General features: G+C 33.2%; 6 protein-coding genes across 9 annotated transcripts; 1 reads left to right on the top strand and 5 right to left on the bottom strand.

Annotated features, from left to right (window-relative positions):
* On the bottom strand, positions 1,104-2,383 carry LOC104786884 (putative GATA transcription factor 13). The gene is made up of 2 exons (XM_010512337.2): positions 2,269-2,383; positions 1,104-2,152 (listed from the first exon to the last, which is right to left on the bottom strand). The coding sequence occupies exons 1-2, from the start codon at positions 2,272-2,274 to the stop codon at positions 1,541-1,543; spliced, it is 618 nt and encodes a 205-aa protein (XP_010510639.1). The 5' UTR covers positions 2,275-2,383; the 3' UTR covers positions 1,104-1,540.
* LOC104789254 (putative GATA transcription factor 13) lies at positions 2,287-5,046 on the bottom strand. The gene is made up of 3 exons (XM_010514985.2): positions 4,897-5,046; positions 4,199-4,470; positions 2,287-2,640 (listed from the first exon to the last, which is right to left on the bottom strand). Exons 2-3 carry the CDS (start codon positions 4,445-4,447, stop codon positions 2,287-2,289), a joined length of 603 nt encoding a protein of 200 aa, XP_010513287.1. The 5' UTR covers positions 4,448-4,470; positions 4,897-5,046.
* LOC104786885 lies at positions 9,798-10,815 on the top strand. Its single transcript, XM_010512338.1, has 2 exons — positions 9,798-9,887; positions 9,986-10,815. The coding sequence occupies exons 1-2, from the start codon at positions 9,851-9,853 to the stop codon at positions 10,480-10,482; spliced, it is 534 nt and encodes a 177-aa protein (XP_010510640.1). The 5' UTR covers positions 9,798-9,850; the 3' UTR covers positions 10,483-10,815.
* Positions 11,221-16,362, bottom strand: LOC104786886 (protein ENHANCED DISEASE RESISTANCE 2-like). The gene is made up of 22 exons (XM_010512339.1): positions 16,016-16,362; positions 15,732-15,914; positions 15,556-15,630; positions 15,417-15,470; positions 15,242-15,307; positions 15,105-15,163; positions 14,819-14,949; positions 14,700-14,746; positions 14,518-14,615; positions 14,284-14,379; positions 14,147-14,211; positions 13,983-14,054; positions 13,420-13,566; positions 13,044-13,336; positions 12,907-12,970; positions 12,644-12,822; positions 12,445-12,546; positions 12,306-12,356; positions 12,067-12,210; positions 11,875-11,970; positions 11,646-11,747; positions 11,221-11,523 (listed from the first exon to the last, which is right to left on the bottom strand). The coding sequence occupies exons 2-22, from the start codon at positions 15,891-15,893 to the stop codon at positions 11,431-11,433; spliced, it is 2,196 nt and encodes a 731-aa protein (XP_010510641.1). The 5' UTR covers positions 15,894-15,914; positions 16,016-16,362; the 3' UTR covers positions 11,221-11,430.
* On the bottom strand, positions 18,156-20,308 carry LOC104786887 (uncharacterized membrane protein At1g06890). Its single transcript, XM_010512340.1, has 7 exons — positions 19,976-20,308; positions 19,672-19,856; positions 19,516-19,583; positions 19,246-19,378; positions 18,988-19,149; positions 18,499-18,768; positions 18,156-18,405 (listed from the first exon to the last, which is right to left on the bottom strand). Exons 1-7 carry the CDS (start codon positions 20,094-20,096, stop codon positions 18,316-18,318), a joined length of 1,029 nt encoding a protein of 342 aa, XP_010510642.1. The 5' UTR covers positions 20,097-20,308; the 3' UTR covers positions 18,156-18,315.
* Positions 20,948-23,724, bottom strand: LOC104786889. Of its 4 annotated transcripts, none has more exons than XM_010512342.2 (13): positions 23,566-23,724; positions 23,291-23,372; positions 23,087-23,195; positions 22,898-22,993; positions 22,649-22,753; positions 22,474-22,557; positions 22,255-22,370; positions 22,063-22,164; positions 21,874-21,987; positions 21,724-21,780; positions 21,562-21,628; positions 21,427-21,480; positions 20,948-21,333 (listed from the first exon to the last, which is right to left on the bottom strand). In XM_010512342.2, exons 2-13 carry the CDS (start codon positions 23,308-23,310, stop codon positions 21,130-21,132), a joined length of 1,128 nt encoding a protein of 375 aa, XP_010510644.1. In that variant the 5' UTR covers positions 23,311-23,372; positions 23,566-23,724; the 3' UTR covers positions 20,948-21,129. The 4 variants fall into 4 exon arrangements, with proteins under 4 accessions (XP_010510644.1, XP_019101473.1, XP_010510643.1 ...); XM_019245928.1 differs by having other exon boundaries at positions 23,087-23,207; XM_010512341.2 differs by having other exon boundaries at positions 23,561-23,724.

A 24,398-nucleotide genomic window follows, 5' to 3' on the forward strand; every position in this document is an offset into this window, starting at 1 on the left:
TTGGGATAATGCTATTTTATTATTATATTAATTAAATAATAAATTAGTGTTTTTTAACTGTAGAAAATTATCTGCAAATTCACGGTAATATGAAATTTTGTCATAGGAGTTTAAAAAAAAAAGTATTTCAGATTATCTGCCTTATTAATTTTTTTGATGTTACTAATTTAACCGGCTTTTCTTCGATAATAAATGTTTAACAAGTGATGGTCCTAATATTTGTTACGACACAAAAAAAATCGTGTAAGAAATTTAGTAAAATCATTTGTTAAGACGACTTTCATAAATTTAAGGTTAATTTTGATTAATGAACTTCATATCCTCGTAAAACAGATTTTATTATCATACTAACTAAGTGAGTGAAAATGATGTTAAAATTTTAGAATAAGCTGTAGTTAAAATTTAAAAGAAACTGTAGTTATCATTTTTACTCTTAATACGGTTTACAGTTTGTAAAAGTAGGTTGAATTAAAAGTTTAAGGTTGGGTTTATGATGCATGGTTTATAATTTTGTTGTTAAAGTTAAGACATCTCCAATCTCCGCCTATTTTTTTCACTCTAAATTCTTTTATAAAATAAAATCTTCTCCAAATTAGAAGAAATGCTAGAATTATCCTATAGAATTAACTCTATTTTTTAATACCAATATTTAAAGTATATATCTATTTTAGAGTGATACATTGAAGAGGAATATTACTAAATTTTAAAACGAGAATAGAAAAATACATGTTTATATGACATATCCAACCCTACTCAAATATGAATGTATTTTAAACATGTTATATGACTTTGTGAGATATCAAGCCCACTAACTTGGGTTGCGCAGGTTATATGACTTTGTGAGTATATGTTTTAACATCTGGTGATGACTTTGTTTGTGAGTTTCTGTTTTCATTTTCCATCATTAGGTTTCATCAACAAGTCTAACTTAAAAAAAAAAAGGAAAATACTTTAAATATGATATATCCAAATTTTATTACAACAATTTTAGTTTTGTCTTATGGTTTTAACTTTTAAGTTTAAACTTCGAATAGTTCCGACCTATTCTGTAAAAGTGTAAAGCATTGTCGTGTGATAGTGGAGAATAGATGACACTAAAAAAATAAAATAATGTGGTTGCTTCTTGAAAACAAAAATGGCATTACATCACTCTTATCCGAGAGGCTCTGGCAATAGACCCGGGACCAAAGCAGGTTAATAAGTCCTATTTTAGTGAGGAGATAAGAACCCGAGCCGAAGGTGCACTACACTACACTACTCTGATAAAAAAATAGATGTCAGCCAAACATTCTTTCAAACATAACCAAATAATCAAACAACAACTAAGACCCTAAATTTCAACAAAAACCCTAAACTCTCCGCATCAGATTAAAGAAAAAAAAAAAAAGACAAACCCTAAACCCTAGATTTTAAGAACATCAGTCTTCCAAGAGAAGAGAGTTGACCAAATTCTACAAATCCTCACAATTTTGTCCTTTTATCATAGACCAAACTCATTTGGTCTGCTGAAGTTACAAAGCCCTCTTTTAGTCTCCTATGCTCAGGAAGTCACGGTACGGATCTTTCTGGTTTCCAGCTGGCCTTCATCTTTCCTTCTCATCTCAATGATCTTTCTGTGCGAATTTGAATGCACGGTTGGGACGAAGGTCGGGCTTGATGCTGGACGGTATTCTGGAACAAGACGGCCTGATCTGAACCGTACTCCGCAAGCATTACAGAGGGTTTTACGCCCACAGGGTCCTTCCCTCCACTGCGGGGTCCTAGTTGTCTCGCAATGAGTGCACTTCCGGACTGTCCCATCTGGGTTAAATAGTTCTGGACTGTGACAGACCGGCTGGGGAGGACTCCTATATTTCTTGCGTTTCTTCTTGGCAGAATTCTCTGATTCTGATTCCTCCGGAACAAACATCTGAGACATCTCTGCTCCAAGTGACTGGAAGAATCTCAGCGTTGTGGGGCGTTTGCGCTTGCTTCTGATGCCTTTCACAAGGAAGGCCAATCTCTGAATTCTGTTTTGGTTTTGGGACAAGGCGGAACCATTGCTGTTCTCGAGAACTGAGACTGGACTTGTAGACTGAAATAACTTCGAGACTTTGACATCAGGAGGGAAGTTATCAACAGTAGAAGAGACATCCGAAGAACTCGACTGCTTCTGCACGCATGAAGTCAATCAAAGTAAATGAAATCTAAATTCAGAAACAATTTCAATGCATACAAAAAGTAAAGAAAAAGAACAAAGAGTAATCATGGTAAAATCGAAGACATGACCTTCATCAGTTTCTCTCCTTACAAAACAGGATCTGATATGCTGGAATTATGGTTTGCCTCCCTCAAGTTAAGTGAGAACCAAAGAAAAGTATACAAACAAAACACGAGCATGATTTCATCCANAAACATCTGAGACATCTCTGCTCCAAGTGACTGGAAGAATCTCAGCGTTGTGGGGCGTTTGCGCTTGCTTCTGATGCCTTTCACAAGAAAGGCCAGTCTCTGAATTCTGTTTTGGTTATGGGACAAGGCGGAACCATTGCTGTTCTCGAGAACTGAGACTGGGCTTGTAGACTGAAATAACTTCGAGACTTTGACATCAGGAGGGAAGTTATCAACAGTAGAAGAGACATCCGAAGAACTCGACTGCTTCTGCACGCATGAAGTCAATCAAAGTAAATGAATCTAAATTCAGAAACATATTCAATGCATACAAAAAGTAAAGAGAAAGAACAAAGATTATTCATGGTAAAAACGAAGACATGATCTTCATCAGTTTCTCTCCTTACAAAACAGGATCTGATATGCTGCAATTATGGTTTGTCTCCCTCAAGTTAAGTGAGAACCAAAGAAAAGTATACAAACAAAACACGAGCATGATTTCATCCAGATCAACTGCTTTCCATATCAAATTGATAATGATACTATGCCTCATCCTTCTTGTGCTATATGTACATACACACTGATAGATTTAGAAAACAATGTCTTCTTTGTTCCTCTCAAGAACAAACACAGACACTAAACTAACCAAAGTAACTTTGTGTTTGTTGAAGAGATCAAGAGAACCCCAAAACTCTCCCTGCCACAAAGGCACAGAAACACTCAACGCCCATACCTATTTAGCCATGTTCTATATATATAGCTGGCAACTATTCCTATCCATGGGCATTTGACACAAGAAAAAGCTTAAGTGATAGACCTAAGACACCCCACAGTCTTTTTCTCTTATACATTCATAGACTTAACATATACACTCTCGGGTGCACCATAATGAGGATTATTTTCTAGGTGCTTTCCGAAATGGGTAAAAAAATAGCAATTGTGTTTCAAACTCACAGAAACATTAGCTAATACTGACACAAAACTACTTTCCTCTTGCAAATGTGCATTGTGATTGTGTGGATAATCTACCGAAGTAACATGTATGTGTGATGTATATAAGCAATAATTTTTTGACTTCTACACATCTCTAGCCAAATGATGCATAAACGATACATAAGAATTCGTATAGACAAGCGTGACTCTTTGACTTTTACACACACATAATTCAGTAAAAAGCTATGGAAGCTTATATTCAATAGAATGGGAGATATACATGCAAAACTATTTCCTAATGAAAATGGATATTGTAATCGTGTGAAGCTTAAATAAATAAAGTTTCAATTCAAAATGATGCACTTTCCTAATGTAGATAAGAGTGATTTTAAGAAAACACAAATTAGCTACCAATGCAAGAATAACCAACTGAAGCTTAAATTCAAAAGAATTGACATGTTGCGGTGTACAAAACTTACTTCCTAATGCAAATGTGGGATGTGAATGCGTGAACAATATATCAAGTTGCACAAACGATGCAAAGTGAATCCCCTTTTCCTCGTATTTTCTAACGTTATGTGGTAAAAATGCTACTGAGGTTTAAATCTGAAAGAACAATGATGAAATACAATATTGAATCATTGTCTTACAGGGGATGTGTGCTGTGATCGTGTTTCAAAAATCTTTCAAGTAATATGCATGAGCTATGTAGATTAGTGTGATCAATCATTAAGCAATAAAAAGCTATCAAACTTGAATACGGAAGTACCATATGTTACAACTTTCCTAAATCAAAGATTTGCATGATGTTAAATGTGGCATAGTGAAAGAAGTTATATGCAATAAATTTGGAGTTATGCTTAATTAAATGTGTACAAGCCTAAGAACTACTCACCACAATGGTTGCAGGCTTGTGGACTCGCACACGCTGTACCTTGCAATCGAACTCAGAGGACAAACTCGTTAGCACATCCAATGGTGGAGGACCGAGGTTTTTAAACCCGGTAACCCAATCTTCCTCATCATCATCAGCAGTTTCAATGTCTTCAAGGGGAATATCATCCATATGCTCAACAAGATTATCAAAGAAATTATCCTCTAGACCCTTGAAGTCCTCTTCAGGTAACCAAGAACCGTTATTCATTTGTCACTCACTGCTCACAAAAACTATAGACAAGACAGAGAAAACAACATAAACATAAGTGTAAGCAAAGCCAAGCCAAGTAAGAATCAACCAGCGTCTGTATGACTAAAATTCAATTTCCCATTAGCTCACTCAATATGTTGACTCAATAAAAGCAAAATTCCAGAACAGATATGGCAAAAGACTAAATTTGAGTCAAAAGATTTCATTTTTAATTTCCTATTAACTAAAAAATCATAACTTTTAAAATTTGAGTCAAAAAAGATTTCATTTTTAATATTCAATTCAACATTTGAATTCAAACACGAGACAAAGAACAAATCATTCATCTTCTTATACATTTGTACTGTCTCATAATCCAAAAAAACAAAAAAGAACAAAAAAAGCACAACAGAGATAATTGAGAAAGTGAAAGAGAAAGAGAGTGAGACAGAGAGAGACACACAAACCTTCCGATACAGCAGCTGACTACACAGAACGCATTCCCCAAGCACGAGCAAAGGGTGTGTGGGAGAGAGAGAGAGAGAGAGAGACTAATTTGTCCCAATTGGGGATTTAGGGATTACAGAACATGAGAGAGATAGAAAGAGAGAGAGAGAATGTGCTGTAGATTTATTTCTTTTTCTTTTGAAAGAAAACAGTAATTTTTTTAAGTAATTAATATCTAAAAGATACTGTAGAACTTTAATTTCATTATTTTTTAAGGAATGTTTGAAAATACTCTTTTTATTTTACTTTTTTTTTAAATGCTCATATCGTCTATCTATTTTCAATCTGAATATTTATAAAATTTTATAAGGTTCATAAGGTTTATAATATACAGCTAATTTGTTTATATTTTTATAAGTTTGCACATATATTTGGATACATACAGTATATGATTTTTAGTGACACTTTGAATAAAGTTTTATTGAGGAATATTTTTGAATAGTGATTTTGAAAAAGAGGTATTTTAAAAATTTCCCATTTTTTAATTGTTGTTGGGATCATGGTATTTTTATTTAAATATGTATTTATTATATGATAAAATATTATTGTCTACAGAAAAATTTATCTTATGATCATTATAATATGAAATTTTTATCGTAAAAGTTTAAAAGAATTACGAGTTGATACTATATGATCAAGGTAATATTAATGGTTTGGATGCTATTAAGTTTTTGGTGTTTCTTGGATAAATTCAACAAATTATGGTAAAAGTACTGTTTTTGACACTAATTTTTTTTTATCTAGAGTGATGAAATATAAATTAATTAGGATAGATGACTTTCTTAATTTTAAGGTTTCGATTAATGAACTTAAGTATTCCCAACAAAACAGATTTCATTAGCATACTAATTATGTGAGTGGAAATGATGTTCAAAAATTATATCAGTAGATATTACTTTTACTCTTAATATTATTTGTAGTTTGTAATATTAGGTTAAATTTAATGTTTGGGGTTGGGCTTATCACTTACAATTCATGGTTTAGATTTTTGTTGTTAGATTTAAGTCATGATGTTTTGCAGTTTTTGATTTTTGATTTTTTAGTATTTATTTTTAATTTTTGCAAAATCTTGAATAATATTTTAGCTTTTGATTTTTTTAAATATAATGAAGCACATAGAAATAAACATAAATTTATTGCAGAAAACATAGGATAAATGAATCAATGTTTGCATATAAAGAAATAAATAATTCATAAGTAATGCCAAAAGAATGATGCAAAAATAAATAAACATAGGTTTATTGCATATAAAAAAATAAAATAGGATTATTTTGGATAAATTGGTAAATGTTGAAAATAGTATATTTGAAAAAAGCAAAAGAAAAATTTAGAAAAATATCACACAAATTTTGTTAGAAAATTTGGCTGGTTACCATATTTTTTAAGGTATTTTTATTAAAATCATAAATGTGTGATTAACTGATTTTTGCAAAATCAAAAAAAGTCATTCTTGAAATTAAACCATCAGATTTTGATTAATGAATCAATGTTTTGCGTATAAATAAAATAAAACTTTCAGAAGTAATGCCAAAAGATTGATTCAAAGATAACTAAAACATAGGTTCCTTGCATATGAAAAAAAAAGGGTTTTATTTTTGGATAAATTGGTAAGTGTTGAAAATAGTATATTTAGAAAAAGCAAAAGAAAAAATTAGAAAAATATCACGCAACTTTTGTTAAAAAAATTGGCTGGTTACCATCTTTTTAGGTATTTTTTTATTGAAATCATAAATGTTTAATTAACTGGTTTTTATAAAATCAAAACAGTAGTCATTCTTGAAAAACAAACCATCAGATTCTGTTTATATTTTTTGCAACTTCTGAAAACCTATACATACGATCTGAGTAATATATGTCGATAACAAGTTAACAACAAGTCAACAACACACTACAAATAAAATAAATTGTATCAATTTGAAGCTAAGCCATGAAGTTATCAATATAACAGAGAAAGCTATGATTGCGTAGAGTAGTTAGGTAGGAACCAAAATATCAAACTCATGAACGGCCCACATGTCAAATCAGATAACATGCTCTTTTAGATCCGATCTGATTCAATTATTGTTTTCTTCTTACTTATTAGTATTATCATTCTGTTGCTAATATTTTCCTTCTTTTTGTGTGTGTGTGTGTGTGCAAAGTTGTTGATATTTTCATATTTCGTCAAACTAAAGATGAAATAGAGAGATCACCGACGATTACGTGAGGAGAGTGTACAAAAACTTAATGGTAATGGAGTTTCCTCATGGGAAAGTGGGTCTCCTCCGGCCTAGCTTCCACATGATGGGTTCTATTAAATTTCAAGATATAGTTTTATCACTTTGTGTCTTTGACAAAGAGTTAAACTAAAATAACACCACCAATATAATGTACATGATAATTTTATTCATATTTTTTATTGATAAAACTAAAATTGTATGAGAAAAAAAAAAGTTTTAGATACTTGAAAAGCTTAAAAGTCTTTTGCCATCCATATTAGTTTAATTTATTCTATTTTAAAATGTATTATATTTAAGAGAATTTATGAAGTTCCTTATTATATAGGGTGAGGAACCAAAAAAAACTAAATATTAAGTCTTTTCATTGAAATTCAGTTAAAAATCGGATAAATTTAATATATTTGGTTAATACAATTTAGAATTACTTTATTCATCAATTTGATCATGTTAACTAATGAAAAGTGCTTGGCCAAAATGGGTAACATGGCGGAAATTTGTAGGGGGTGGGCGTTCGGTTTTTTCGGTTTGGTTTCGGTTCGGTTTTTTCGGTTTACGGTTTTTTTTAGTTTTATAAAATTGGAACCATAAAGAAACCATATATAATTCGGTTTGGTTACGGTTCGGTTTTTTCGGTTTATGGTTTTTCGGTTTCATCAAAAAGAAAACCATATAAAAACCATATCTATCACAGTTTTGTTCGGTTTCGGTTTGGTTCTGGCTTTTAACGGTTATTCCATGCTTTTAAAAAATAAATAGTTGATATGTAACTAAAAATAAGCATAAAAGTAATAATGAATATATATAGGCTAAGGTTTTGTAATTCGATAGATTAATAGGAGATCAATAACTAAAGCCCAATAAAAAAAAATTATTGATATTGTTATACAATATAAATTTATAAGCTTGAGAAACTAATTAGTAATTATATCTAATTATCCTAAATTTTTATAAAAAACCAAAAAAACCATTCGGTTTTAAGGTTTTTAACCAGACCAAACCTAAACCAAATAGTTAATTAAAATGAAAACCAAACGGATTTTTAGATTTAACCATAACCAAACCAAACCATTTATTTCGATCTGGTTCGGTTCGGTTTTTTTGCCCACCCCTAGAAATTTGGTTATGAGCAAGAAAAAAATCTAAGTGTGATACGCATATCTATATATATATATATATATATTTAAGTACATTTTGGGTTCTACCCTTTTATTTGTATTTAATTAAAAACTTATTTAAAAAGTGAATCCCTAATAAATTTCCAAAAATAACATTACTTCAGATTTTGTTTCCTAAATATTTTACATTTCATTCCAACTATAAAAAATTATAGTAAAATCAATATGGAAATAGAAACTATGATATATTTAACCACACCTTCTATTGTGTTTTGAAGATATTATATCTCTGAATCATTTGCAAAAAAAAAGAAAACAACAATTTGATTCCCTTTGTCTTCAAATACATGTGAGCTTTGATTCTTAACGTAAGAATAACTTTGTAACATATTTATTTAAATATTATAATTAATATATATAAACTTAATAAAATTTTAAAATATTACAATATGTAAAATTAAAAAGTTTAAAATACTATATAATAAGGTTATATAGTAGATGAGTTATAAAAATACCATGTTGGAATTATTAAAATATCTTTAAATTTGTGCAAACATGGGTTAAATCCTCATTTTATTATTTTTCAACACTATTAGTATTAGAATATTTGACATATAAAATAAAGTTGATTTAACTAAGAATGTGTAAAATAATTAAATTATTAGAAACAATGTGACTTAATCATATCGTATAAATGACTTATTTATTTGTTATAATAATTAAAAATCAAAATAGAATCTCAAACACTAAACAAAACAAACTAAATATAACAAATAAATGGTCATGAAGTATATTTCGGATTAAAAAATTAATATAAATATTTAGCCGTAATACTGCAGGAAAATTTAGTTATTCCTCTATTTACAAAACATCTAATATTTAACAAACAAATACAATATAAAATACAAATAATAATAAAAATTATATGCACGCGGTGTACCACGGGTTAAAACCTATAGTAACTGTAGAGAAATGTAAACTCTAGAGAAATGTAAAGACAACGTTGTTTCTGTTAGAGAAGGTAGTGACGACAATGAAGCAGCTCAACGATATGAAACTGGTTAAGACGATGGTGGGTCGATGACGACGAATGTTCATATTTTTGGATTAACCGTAACGTTCAGATGAACTAAACCGAAGCGAAGGGATACCCAAACTAATTTCTTCAAATTGCCAATCGGTTCAACATTACTAAGCAACAAACTAGTATAAGCTTGATTGTCGCCACAACTTTGAAACATGACATTTGTATAATTGTATTACTATTAATAAATATTTGAAAATTTTAATGAATTAAGGTTTATATATATATATATATATATCTTTTTATGTTCTCATTTTAATTTTAACCAATCATCCATTCCGGTTTAACAATTTTACATTACAAAACAAAACAAAAAAGAAAAAAAAAGACACAAACGCAACTTAACTGTAGTTGTTGTCACAGCCTCACAGGCGAGAACTCCAAAGTCTCTCCTATGTTAAAAGACAGCCGTCAGATATAAAATTGCAAAATCAATCCAACGGCTAAGATTCACTTCTCATTCCCAAAAATATAAATGAAAAAAAACCCCTAAAAAATGGCGCAAACAAAAAAGCAAAGAACAGAGCCGTCAGGTACACACAGACCACTCTCTCTTCTCCTTCTCCTTCTCCTTCTCCTTCCTTTACTTTACTCTGCTGAGATTTGATTATTGTGTTTGTGGGCTTATTAGGTCTCGTAAACTCGATGGAGCAAGAAGAGCCATGTGAAGCCGTCAAAGAAACAGCTTCGATTATAGAGCCGCCCAAAACTCCAAACCCTAATGTCCCAGATTCGATTCCAGCCACCATCGATTCTGATTCTTCTCTGTCGGAAGAAGAGATAATAACCACACAGAGTGACATAGGAGTCGAATCGATGAAGATTGATTCCAGTTCAATCTCAGATTTTGTTTTGGTATCTGATGAAGAAATTGTAGAGTCTATTTACCAGAGTCTGTTGAGAATCATTTTCTCGTTGCAGAGTCAAGGTGTAGCTGCTGTTTCTGTTTCTGCTTCTGCTTCTGCTTCTGCTGCTGAGGTTTGGTGTTTTGATGGTTGCAAGACACCGCCTCCTTCTTCTCGGAGTCTGGATTCGAAGATGATTGATGATACTTGTCCTGGAGCTCCTATGAAGCTCACTAAGATATCGAGGAACATTGATTCTGGATTGAGAAGGAAACTGTTCTGAATCTGACATGGAGTTTAGACTGACATGAGTTGTTGTTGTTGTTGTTGTATGACCTGAGTTGTTAGCTATAAGGAGCTTTTCAGGGGTTTTTTTCTAAAACTCTTGTGTGGCTCTTGGTTTGACTTTGTTTGTACAGTCTTCTTAGGCTTTTTATTATGTGTATTGCTAATGCTAGCTAGGCTAGTTGATGTTGGAGATATTCGGAGTTTCTTCTGTTTTTTTAGATTTAAAATAAAAACCAATCCTTTTTCTTTCTTTCTTGTCTGTAATTTGTGTTCATGTTTCCTGCAACTTATGAGCGGTGAGGAATCTTTAATAAAGTTTTTATCTTTCCCCCTTTTTGAATTCAATTTTGGCAATGTGTCTATGTTGGATACGCGAAGGAACCACCACAAAGAAAAAAGTTAGTGTATGTGTTAAATATGTCAGAGCTTTTTCTTTATCTGCAGAGTTAAAGATACCAGAAAACTGTACTCAAGTTTACTACAGAATCAAGGATTGCTCAACGATTGTGGAAACTGAAATGATTGTGATTCTCAATGTGGTCAAAAGGGTTCCATTGAGATCTTTGTTGTGGGCTATTGTAAACCAAGGATCAGAGGCAAATGAGCCATGACGCATAAGAGTAGCATTTTTGGTCTGTCATTCATTTCCGCCAGTCTTAAGCGTGCATTTGGGAGATGGTAAATCATAACACTAGAATAAACCAATGGTTGAATCTTTTTTTTTTTTAACAAATGGTGGAATCTAAGTATTGGAAAATCAATGTTTAACATGGAGTTGTAAAAATAAATTGTGCTTAAGAACTAAGTCTATACAAAGAACTTCAGCAGTATCCCCAAGATTTTATCAATGGGGTTACATAAGAAGTGCCTAACTGTGTCTATCACATTCGATAGAATTCAAAGAATACTTTATCTGAACTTTTTTTGATCTTTGTTTAGTCCTCTACGGAATAATTGACACAGCTTTGGAAGCGTCTAGATGGTTAAACCGACAGGTTCCAAGAAGATATTCTGGGAGCTCCTCTTCGGTATTTGCCTGTACAAAGAAAAAATTGCACACTCAATTCCAATGCTTCAGTATGTAACAGACTACCAACTTGGGCATAGAGTTAAACCAGGGAAGAAGAGTAATAACAACACCATTGGAAACTACTTTACCTGCACCAAGAATGCCATTTCAATCACGAGTTTGTTGAGGTAACCAAGAACAAGACTCACAACTCCTCTTGCAACAGTTGATGACCCAATATCAACACCCAGCTGAAAATAACAGAGGTGTAAGATTCCCTAACAATCAATGCTCGACAACAAATTTACCCAATTCTGAAAACTGAAAAGCCTAATACTAATTCCTATTAAGACCGTAAATCCTTCCCTACTGTGTTACCTCAATATAGTTTTTTCCCCTGAAGTAATTGATCTCAAGGGCTTGACCAATAAGGCATGCTTTCTTTCCCACACTCTGCTTGACTATCCAAGAGCCCTGATCATTTTGCAAAAACCAAAGTCGGATATGAGTAAATTTGGAGAGAATAAGGATAAAAAGATCTTAAACGAGGTAGTAATCTTTTATGCGAACCTTGGATATGTAAGGAATGAGCTTGAACCTTGAATTCCTATATGCGTCATCACCATTAACAAAGCTAAGTAGCAAAGGATGCTCTTCAATGGGAGTGCTCATCATGTAATAAAGCACAAGGCTGTACGTTGTTGATCCAGGAACCTATTATTCCACAAAACAACTAATTGATTCTTCTACAAACAAATGGCAAAGCTAGAATAAGAAAAAAAGCGGTGGTGGCAGGAGTGTCCTTTTACCTGTATATTAACGATGAAAAAGAACTCTGGTCCACCTTTTGCTGCATATTTCTGCATTTGGGAAACTTGTAAGACTTCTTTTCTAATGATAAGTAAGAGGGGGCAAATTTCTATCAGAACAAACAATAACAATAAGAACCTGAACTATGCCTCCTGGACGGGACCCCAAATCATCTTCCCGCTTGTCAGATTTTAGCCAGTCTGCAGCTACCATTTCCATCAGTGTACCCTTTGCCTTGAACTGGATTCACCAGAAGAGAATGCTTACAAATTGAGCATTATACAGATTGGTATATTCAAAACCTCTAAGAAAGCAAAATATATTTTCTTTTCTTTACCTTCTTCTGGTCATCAAGATAAGTCTTTCCACGAATGAGAAAAGTAGAGGGGTCAGTTGTTGTCCAACTGCATGGCAAAGCACAAGTAGGATCAGTTGGAAGTGTGGTTCCATAGCAGCAAGACGTGCTACTCTCTTCCCTAGCCCTCTCATGCAGGTCCACATAACCCCTCTTTTGAACTGCTCGAGGAAAAAACAATTTAACCATTAAATGACAAGACACAGCTAATAAGAGCAGAATTACTCCACGAAACTTGGGGTTACCTGCAAGATCATGTAATTTTTTCACCAAATTCGTAGCGCTATTGAGTTTTGGCTGGCGGGATTCCTGCGATTGGCAAACGGAAGAATCAGAACTGTTATCTTTTCAAGCATATTTAAGTTAGGTCTGATGTTGCTACCTGACAGCATGTCTCCGTATCAAAATCTGAGGTCCAGCTGTCTTCCAAATAGTCACTATCTGACGGTTCAGGGACATCAAAAAACTCATCCAAGTCTACAAGGCTAGATCGCTCTGAGGGAAATTTGTCTCTCTCTTCATTTGCAGTGTCCTTAAACATTTCACTTTCTCTCAGAGAAGAATCACCAAACTCACCATCTTCATTCTGAGTCAATCTTGCACTTCTTGACAACTCCCCTGACGACAGATTGGGAGGAAAGCTTCCATGTTTTGCCCTAAAAAGCTCTCTCAGGGCTGATTCAACCAATAAGGATGTTATGATAAAACAAAAAACTGCTAAACCTAAGACAGTTTCCTTTAAGAGAACTGGCAACTACCAGAAAGTCTTCCAAGCATTTTCACAGTAATAGATCTAGCTAGGGAGGGCTTCATATAAGATCTCCAAGACTTCCAATCAACAGCAAGCATGTGCTTCACAACTGATTGTGTTCCGTTGTCTATGGGAGAAATCACATAACCGCCACCTGTGATACAAAGGAGAAAGTGTCATCTTGCTTTGATACTCAACCCAAAATTGCAGTTGAAAACAATAGTTACACAAAAGAGATCAATAGTTTCAAGGGAAAGAATAGTTTTCAATATGTACTGGCACACCCACAGACATATATATATTCTAAGACAGTGAAACAAAAGTTTTGCTGGAAAATGCGAAGTAAAACTTTGCTATAAAATTTGTATCTTTTCGATACAAAACACTCGAACAAATCATCAAAGAGTATAGAGATAAGTTTCCACAAACACAAAAGAGGTGCAGAAACAGTAGAAGACTGAGATGTCAAATTTATATGACATCACAAGGCTAATTAGCAGTTGCACAAATGAACATGTAAGAAAATGCAGAAACTAACTTCTCTTAAATTTAAATCTAGGCGTACATTACTTTTAAGGCACGCACGGACATAGCCTTTCTGAGGTGGACACTTCTTGTGAAATACGGAATGATAGAGAATAACTGCAACAGAATGAACAGACGAGGATAAAATTTAGTTAATGGAATATCCGGCAGAATCAAATGAACAGATATTTCAATTAAGTGTTACGAACCATATGTTCCATCATCTTCCCTTCTCCAGTAACGTCTTAGGGAGAAATCTCTTCTTTTCATCCCCCTGTTACTACAGCATGTCAGTAATAAGACAAACAAAGAAGCAAACTCTTGCAAAAAAAGTTGAGTAGCTGACCAAGGTAACCAATCGCTGTAAAACTGTTTGTGAATTATATCAGTGTGACCATCAAGATGTTCAACCACACTTCCTTGGTAAAAACAGAAGTCCCATCTGCAGAGTTTCGATAGTTTGGTTTAGAAAAAGTAACAAAACTTTGAAAAAATTAAAATAACCCAAAACCCGCATATGTTTATGTACTAAGATTTTTAATGTCTTAGGCTTGCTTGTCTGGATGACAGTAGTACTTACTCTGATCTTGAGGGTCCAAGAGAAAGAAGCGTTTGGAAAATGGTTTCTGAGGTTCCATCAACAACGCCAACAGCCATAATAGCCGGATGATCATCCCACTGCGAGATCAGGCAAAGGAATGATCAAAACTCAATGAACAGATCAACCCTTTTCAACAGATTATGAACGAAGAAGATAGTAACCCTTCCAAGAGAATCTCTCTCTTTTGCCTCTTTGAAAAGCCGGAGACCTGTATGCAACACATGTTAAAACTATGCTTTCCAGCCACAAAAAGCAATGAAAAATTGAATATGCACCATACCATTTTGACAACCAAATATCGTCCATGGAGAAGGCGCAACAACATCAGTTGTAACAGGATCCACTCTTGCAGACGGCCGGAGAGTCCAGTCAATAGAGTTTGAGTGACGATCTCGAACTGAGCTACTCAATCTGATTTCAGAAAATATTTCTATCTTTTAAAAAAACCACAAACCATTATAGGTGCTAAGAAACTAACAACATTGACAGGAATTACTGGCTCAACAGTTTCATTAAACAGTTAGGTTAGTGATGTATTTCAGTAAATTGTGGAAAGAAAAAGGTACCTCAAAGAGTCCCATCGCCCCCTCGAACAATTAAAAACATCTCCAGGAAAAGGACTACCCTGCATAAACATATATAACTATTAAGTCTCTAATTCTCCAAATAGAAAAGCTCTTAACAGCTTAGTTACTAAAATGACCTTTAAAGCTGCCTCTTTAATTAAATTGATCCACCTAGCTGCATCCTCAGGACTGCTTGCTCCTAACTATACACAAATTACAATAGAAAACTTAACATATAAAAAAAGAGATGTTCATCACAACAACTTCTTCCACCAACAAAAAGTTTAAAAAAAAAAACATAAATTACCTTACCTTGAGCTGATCATTGTGATTCGAGGTATTGAATAGTGTAAATATAAAGAATGCCTACAAGTGATTAAAAACAAACCATTATAACAAAACCAACTACGATTTAAGAAACAGATACACATCCCAAATAAAAGATTCATACTTTTCTATGAACACTTTCTCTTCCATTGTCAGTAACTCGAATACATGAATCAATCACCGCACTTCTTCCAGCATCCTGTAAAACCCAAAATCAGACTCTGCTAACATTATATAGTCCAAAAAAACAACAACAACATGGAGAAAAACAAAAATCTGAAAAAAAAAAAAAGGAGAGACCTTGGATTTAGAATCAGAGACGGACTTGAAACTCTTGAGAAGATGATCTCGAAGAACAAAGTAACGTTTCCTAGAGAAATGCAATCCAAATCGATTGGATCGAATGATATACAACCAACCTTCCATCTTCGTCTCGTTCTCGTTATCTGACCCAAAAGCCATCGGAACTCCAAAAGCGAAGTCCTGGATAAAGAACAAAGCTTTCGACTTTAAGACACCTTATCAAGTTTCTTGATTTCCAAGGAAAAAAATAATCCAATGGAACCCCAAAAACAAAAACCCACCTTTGGAAAAGTCTTGAACCACTCGAAAAAAACTTGTTCGCAATAACAAAAACCCAACACACAAGTCAGTCTTCCTTGTTTTCTCCGTTTGATACAAATCGAACCATAAAACGACAAAACCCAGAAAAGAAAAAAAAAAAAAAGGATCAGAGAAATCGAGAGCGTAAGACGAAGATGACGAGAGGGTGATTTTGATGTAAAGATCGGATTTTTTTTTTTATTAATTGGGTAAACTAAGATTTGAATTGATCTCTCGTCATCGTCGCTTTTTCCAGATTTTTCTGGGTTAGAGAGAGAGAGAGAGAGAGAGAGAGAGGAAAAAAAACTGAAATTTGTTGTTTGTTTATTTTGCAAAAGTGACCCATAAAAAAGATTGGGGAGAGAACGAATGAATGATTACGAATGTTGTGAAATGACGTTATTACCCTTGTTATGTTTCTTGATGTGTTTCACAGTTTTTAACCACAAAAAAATGTTTTGATTTGTCCACTTTCACTCGTTTTCCATAACTTTCTTTTCCACCTTTAGTTTTTACTTTTTTGATACACTCATCTTATGATGAATGAGTCCACACTGTTGTAATTGGTTTCACTTTTGCTTTACAGTTTAAAGTTTAACACCCACTAGAGAAACATTTAGAAATAAAGAAATTTAATCTTTGTGCCCACTTCTATATCTTTCCACGGATTGTTTATAAGCAAGTTATAATATACCAATTTATCGAAAGAGATACCCGTGTATATAGAATAGATATCACCTTGGGTAAATGTTGTTTTACTAACTTTTGTACATATTTTTTATACGAACCAAAAGATATCAAGTGACATAGCATGCTAATCTACTTAACTCAAATTTAGACTGTGTATCACTGGCACGAAACAAACAAAAAATTTATGTAGGACGCCTATCTAGATATATATATGGGTGGTTTTGTACATCAAATACACAACAGCCCTTGTTATAATCGCATTAAAAATATCAGTTATTGTAAATAAAATCGAAATAAACAGATCACTGTAAGAAGTAATTAAGAATAAAACACTTGGGAGCTTAATCACATGCACATACAAAAATCTACTTACACCAGATTGTTTAACTTACATTTTTGTAATTAAGTTCCTACATAAACTATTTTTATTTTTTAATATGAGTGGAGAATACAAAAAGCAATGGCTAAAGAAAGTGAAACGAACCGACAAGGTAGTATATAGAATACAAATTAAAGAGAAACTAGTAATCTTAAAAAATAAGCATTAGAGTTGATTGAGAAATTTGTAGAAACGTATCAAACTATCGTTGGCCATAAGATAAAAACTGTAGAAATTTGTAGGAACAAGTCATCATCAAATAAATTTGTTTAAAACACTACTAATAAATGAATTTTTAGTTGGATTGTTGGTTGTTGCAAACAAGTTGGCCTATTGATGAAGATTGATGACCAATATTTCTCAGTTATTATTATTATTATTATTATTATTATTTATCATCCGTAGCTTCAAAGTCTCATGATCACCACTAGATTTAATAACAATAACAAAAAATTATTCGCTTTTAAAGGAAAGTTTCATGCCAATTCTCTTCGTGGGTCCATAATATAAAAATGTTGTAAATACAGTATGCTATTCATGGAAAGATAGAAAAAAAAAACAAAGACGACGTAGCATGTGTACAAGGGATGGGCATGACTTCTAGTAAACGTTAGACTTGATGCACATGTACATACATACATGTAATATAATCTGTAAGCTTATATAGTGGATTGTACATGTAAACACATATATATATATATATATATATATAATAACACAAATACTTTCTTTAATTTTCGTATGTGGACAAAATTAAGCATAAAATACTTCATTTCTTTATAAATTGTATAAGCCATAGGAACGCAATTTTTGTTGTGTGTGTAAATTCCTAAAATTATATTGTATGCATGAAATCGCCCAATATCTTTTTTTTTTTTGTAAACTCAAAAACTACCTAATCAGTACAAATTCATCACCCAAGTGTCTAAAACTATTTTGATATGAATTATAATATTAGTTAGCTAGTATACTTTTTTTCTTCTTTTTTTTTTTTTTACTAGAGAACAAATTTGATTATTTTTGAACACGAGAGATCAGAGAAGATACTAAGATAAACAAAAGATCACGAGAGAAGATAATATTATCCTTGTAATATCACAAAAAGGAGGAAAATGCTTACTCAATTACAAAATATTATCAATGAAGGGACCAAAAAAAAAAAAAGAAAGAACAGGATTGTGGAGACCAAACATAAAGAGAGAGTAATTGTACTCATACTGGAGAATGCTTGTCTAATTTCTTGGCTTCATGATGGTTCTCTTTATCTTGTCCCAAAAGAGGTGTCGTGTCCCTATCTTTCCCCTGTAAAAAACAAAAAGAATAAAACAAAAGTACTTAGAAACTTTCAAAGAGTCATTATTTCTAGATATCTTTTCTATTTATTTGGTTACGTACAAGAAAAGTCGACTCTGAGGAGACTTGTTTGGATTTAGAAGCAACGGAGCAGAAGTAGGAGTATAGAAGCATGCCGAGGACAGCGATGAGGATCCCTGCGATGTTACGAGGAGTGAAAGGATCATGGAGGAGAGTGTAACCAAATGCGAGCACCAAACACGTTTTGAGATGTCCCAAGACTTGATATGTCACCGGAGATGTCTTTCCGATCACTAGAAATGTGCTAAAGTTAACCGAAACCGCTATCAAACACGACAAAGTTATGAACCCCTGCATGTATAGAGCAACAAGATTCATCATCGTCAAATTTCACAAAATTCTCCTATCTAGGTTTGTTAAAAATACGACTACAAACATGTTTCAAAATGAGATAGGTTTAAATGGGCCGGACTAAAGGTGGGCTGAATTTAATCGGGTCGGACCAATATACCGAAACAACTCTAATTCTTAAATGAAGATTATACGAAATAAAATTGATGTAATTTTTACCACAACAATGGGAGAGTAATGGAAGGAGAAGACATTGAGGCTAGTGAGGTATTTGTCGACAAAAGGACCGGAGACGAAGAGTATAGCAGCTTGGAACGGGGCTGATTGGTATAGGAGTTGTGTTGATGTCACGTTGAGTCTCTTCTGAATTGTATTTGTTAGCTATACACCACAACATGATATATATTAGTCATATTAGCTATACTATATACTATGGATTAATCTTTTGTACATTGATTAATGAAACACAAAGCATACAATTTGGCCGACGCAAGTTGTGGCGATGGCAAGGAGAGAGAGAACAGAGCCAACAAAGTTGAGCTGAAGATCTGTGATTGATGCTATCCCAACACCAACCAGCAGCAGAAATAATGAGAATTTTATTTTCTGGCTGCAAAACCAAATATGTCACTACTTTTAGAAATAGATCTATATAGTAAAGAGTAAAAAAATAATAACCTTATATATTTTGACATCATTCATCCGGTTAAAATATGAGTTTTATATAATAAGATAAGCAAGGTTCACCTGAACTTCTTGTTGAAGAAGAGAGTTTCTAATAGAACAGTGAATGGTATGATTGCAAGTTTGGTCATCTGCCATTTGTTTATGGAGAAACTTCAAATTAGTTAAACATGTAGATGTTAATATGATAAAGATCAAAACTAGGTCGAACATATATACTTGGTAGAAGCCGATAGAGTTGAAGCCGAGGCTGAGATTGAGGAGACCGATGGAGATGCCGTTGAGGAGGCCAAAGAGAACAACAGTTCTCATGTCTATAGGTTTATTCTCAAAGAAGTTTAGTTTATATGCCACATGAAGTGTGCAATATGTTACCATCAAATGCCAACTCGTCAATGTTGTTGCTGTAACAAAATCATGGCCAAAAAAATAAATGATCATAATTAATCGGTTTCTGATAAAGATCTTAATTGGAACATATATAGTGTCACAAAGTAAAAAAGAGGAAAAAAATATGAATTACCAAAAGGGAAACCAAGATTGGTCATCAAAGCTTTGTTGCAAATGACAATGGAGACAGAAGATGCAACTGATAGAAACAATGCTCCAATCACACCCATTTGCATACTCTTCATCTCTCCCATTCTCCTCTCCCCCCTCTCAACCTTCAAATCTATTAAACGAAGAGAGAGAAAGATAAATATTTATTGATGAAAGAGAGAGAGAGAGAGGGAGAGAGAAGAATTGTGAATGTGATGAGTGATGAAATGCAAAGGAGATATATGAGGATTTTATTCTTTGTTACTATAAAAATGGTAGGTGCTATAACACCAAACTTCTGTTCTTCCTAATTTCATGTTTTCTTAATTATGTCATTTACACACAAGATACACGAGTAATAACTTTTATGATGTTGCTTAATATATGTTTTTCCTCATAAGATCGCTTCTACTAATGATATGATAGCAAACTTCTTAACCATAAAAAAAGAAATTGAAATTAAACAGCCAATAGAGTATAGAGAAAAATAAATAAATAAAGGGAGACATCATAGTTTTCTATGGACAAATCATAGACTTGAACTAAAAGCAAAAAGGAAGGTGAAACTGACATTTTCATACTTTTTTTTTTTCTTTCTATTGGAGAAAATATTGTAAACAGAAATCAAAAATAAAACCGAATATCGGATTTGGTGTAAAAAGCTTCACATTCACTCCAAAGTCCCTAACCTAAACAATCTTCTCTTGTCCTAAATTTCTCTACCATTTACGTTATCTATTGAAAGCAAATATAAAATTCCCAATCTATGAAATTGGGTGAAATAGATCAATCCTAAAACTGGTTTGTTAGTCTTGTTTTCTTATTGTCTTTTCAGAAGTCCAAAGAAGGAAATTTAAATTGACTGAAGAACAATGAAGAAACAACCAACACTATACCAAATTCTTATTTGTACATATGTTTAGTTTTAATTACAGTTTACCAAACTCATTCCGAAAGTTTAAAGCTCAATCAACATTAAAAGCTCAATCAAAAGTAATCTCACACCATATCAAATATAAAGAGTTTCACATATGCCCTATCAAAACCTAATTAGGGTAAATTGTTTTGATATACAGAGTAAGGTTTTTGATAATAATTATATAAAAGAAAAGAAAAGAAGAAGAGATAAGTCTATTTTTATCCTTTGACCGTCCTCCCAAGGTACTCTTTATCAGCATCTGCCAATCGGTTCTGAAACATGGTCCATTCCTTTTTGCATCTCTCTCTCACTCCTTGCCATGGAGCTTTCCCATTCTCTGACTTACCTTGACTCCCAAGTGACGGTATCACTTTATGTATTATCCATTGCGAATCCACAACGCCAATCTTCTCATGAGCAGGCTGCAACAACACACACACGCATAGATACTTTCATGATCCATTCCGGAGTTAATATATGGTTTATTATCAAGCAAAGGGACAACGAATACTTACTTCTACGCATCTTCTAAGCGCAAAGTCGAGACCCCATCCATGAACCAGATCGTTCTGCATCAGAAACATAAACAAAGTGATTAAATCCATCCAAGCAATAGTGCATTAGTTCCGCGTATCTACTGATTGACAAACCTGAATCATATGCCACACACATCGCCATGCTTCTCGTGAAAATACAGGAGCCATTATTTCAACAAATCTGTGTGAGGGGAACAAAACTTAATACTGATAACGACTAAGCAATCTTGAGTGGGGCTAAAGAGAGGATTATAAAGAGAAGAAAGAGAGTTTTACGCGGCACATGGAGGTAAATGTGGGTCTTTACACCATCCAGGCTTTTCTTTAGTATCTCTGTTCACCAGTGAAAACAACACATTCTTAAATAAGAACCAAAACAAAAAGGCAAAGAATGGTTATTGAGAGAGAGAGATAGAGAGATCTTACTTGTGGACCTCTCGGTCACCTCTCCTCTTTGTCATCTCCCAAGTGAGTCCATTATTAGGCTCTAGGCCTGGTTGAGAAATCTCTAAACCATGCTTCTTAACTAACTCAATGTACCTGAAGTTTTCACAGAACCCCATCATTATATGTATAAGAAGACATTGTTATGCGACTCCAGACAATGTAAGTTACCTATCCGCATTGAAGTGCTCCACTCCAAGATCTTCATCCCATATAAATATGTACTCGTAAGCTGACACAACATCAGGATGCAAAAATCTCTTCGCGTACCACCTGCCAAAACCATTAGAGAAATTTTCATATACTAGACAAGATTGTCCAGAATGTTTGATAACCACTCATAGAAACTACCAGATGACTCACCATTTCGTTTGCTTTCTTATACTAATATGAATCGCGTTCTTTGACCACTCAAACTGGTCCCATTCAGTTGTCCGGCCATCATAATGGAAGAGCAAAATTTGGAAATCTTCTGAAAACTGCAGAAATGACAAAAACAAAGAAAAAGATCTGAGTGTATCCAGCAAATGTAAATAATGTTTAAAAAAACACTGGCTAAAACATGCTGATATTGCACAGAACCTTCTTAACAACTCCATTAATATGGTTCCTCTGCTCAAACCCAACTGTAAATGTCACAAGATATTTTGGCTTCTTCTTCAAATCCTGCATAGGTAATTATTTCGATTATTAGAAATCCTAATAGCCTCCACAGATAAACCATATATGTTGAGAAAACAAAAATAAAAGCACATACTTCATTAGGTTCTCCCCATAATCTACGCAAGTAAAAATCAGTTTTCGCCACAACAATTCCTGGAGGCAATAGCTCAGCACCACGCGGGTTGGTTGGAACATATATCTGCAATCACAACAACAGAAACAATGAGACACTATCTCTAGTACATATAATCAAATAGCTAACATAAAAACTATATTTGGTTCTTGAGGAAAGAAACAGTTCTGCATTCATGAAACTGATTTACAGATCAGACAGCTATATAACCTCAGGAAACTTTCTTGAACCGAAATCTTCAGGCGACTTGTCACCAGATAACAACTTCCCATCAAAAGATGACATAAAGCCCGAGGGTAAGTTAATCTACAGGAACACAAAAACAAAACTCAACAAGTGAAAACGTGAAAGAGGGACAACTAAACAAGTCAAGAAGAAAGATGAAAACAAACATCATACCTTAAAAGAAACTGATGGTAATGTAGCACCAATAAAAGTCCCAAACACTATCCCCAAAATAGTTGTGATAATAACCTTTGCATTTTCATTTGTTCTTCGAGGAGCACCACTGCCAAAAATACTAAACCACTAAGTAGTAATCTTCAAATTGAAAGCAAACTCTCTCTTTTTGTATTACAATCAAACAGCCAATAAAAAACATACCTGCGGTGCATTGTTCCCATTTAGTTCGCAATATCTCCAAACTCTACTCAGCCAAATACTAAAGATTCAATCTTTTCTTCAGCTTCAATAGCACAAAACTATAATATCAGTTCTTCAAATCTTGACTAAACGACAGATTTAGGAAAAAAATCTAATCTTTCTCAAAACATCATAATCGAATCGTGAGATCATAATACTGAAACAAAGGCAATATCGAAAAATCAAATTCTAGTATAGAAGAGAAGGGAAATGAGATGAAAAGGTGATTACTTTACAGGATATAGATCTCCAGAGATCTGAACACGCCCAGTGATACAAGAACAACTCGATAGATTAGGGCTCAGAGGAGAGATTCTCCGATCTGTAAGAGAGCAGAGTGAGAAAGAGTGTGTGAGAGAGAGAGATGAGAGAGAGGTTTTAAAATTCTTAAAGGTCTAAACTTTTTTTTTTTCTTAATTAATCAAATTATAAAGGTAAAACCTCTATTATTAGGACATTTGTTCCGGTCTTTTTCATTTTTTTTTATTACAACTCATTTATTACATTTATTTGGAGCCAACAAAGATTTGAAAGTTCAACCTTTTTTTCTTCTTCTTAATTAATTAAGTGTTAACCAGTCAAACTTTAAACAAACAAAGGAAATGTATGTGCTAAGTTTGATTAAGTAAAGAAAAAAAAAAAATTGTGTTGAATAAGAAGCATAAGATAAATGTAAGTATACAGGCTAAGTTTGAGAGTAAGCCCATTAGGTGATCCATATATATGCAGCAACTCCATGTTTGGGCTTAGTATATTGTACACATAATTTTGTTTTGGTTGTTCTTCGTTTTTACTGTAAAACTTGAGGGAACCATATGAATACAACTTTTTGTTTTAAATTATAATACTATGAATGGATTTTTTAAAAAAATCCTAGCATTTTTACAAAATTAATTTCACTAGTTTTACAATTTTAAAAATTTACTAAATCAAATGAAAAAAGCAATTTCGTGGTTTAGGTGTTTCAAATGTGTGTGGTTAAACTAATTTAGATGTTTCAAATGTGTGGCTAAAGAAGCTTAGGTGTTACAAATTGGTGATCAAGAGACTTGTAACTTCAATCAAAATG

This window comes from Camelina sativa, chromosome 5, assembly GCF_000633955.1.
Source record: "Camelina sativa cultivar DH55 chromosome 5, Cs, whole genome shotgun sequence".
NCBI lineage: Eukaryota > Viridiplantae > Streptophyta > Magnoliopsida > Brassicales > Brassicaceae > Camelina > Camelina sativa.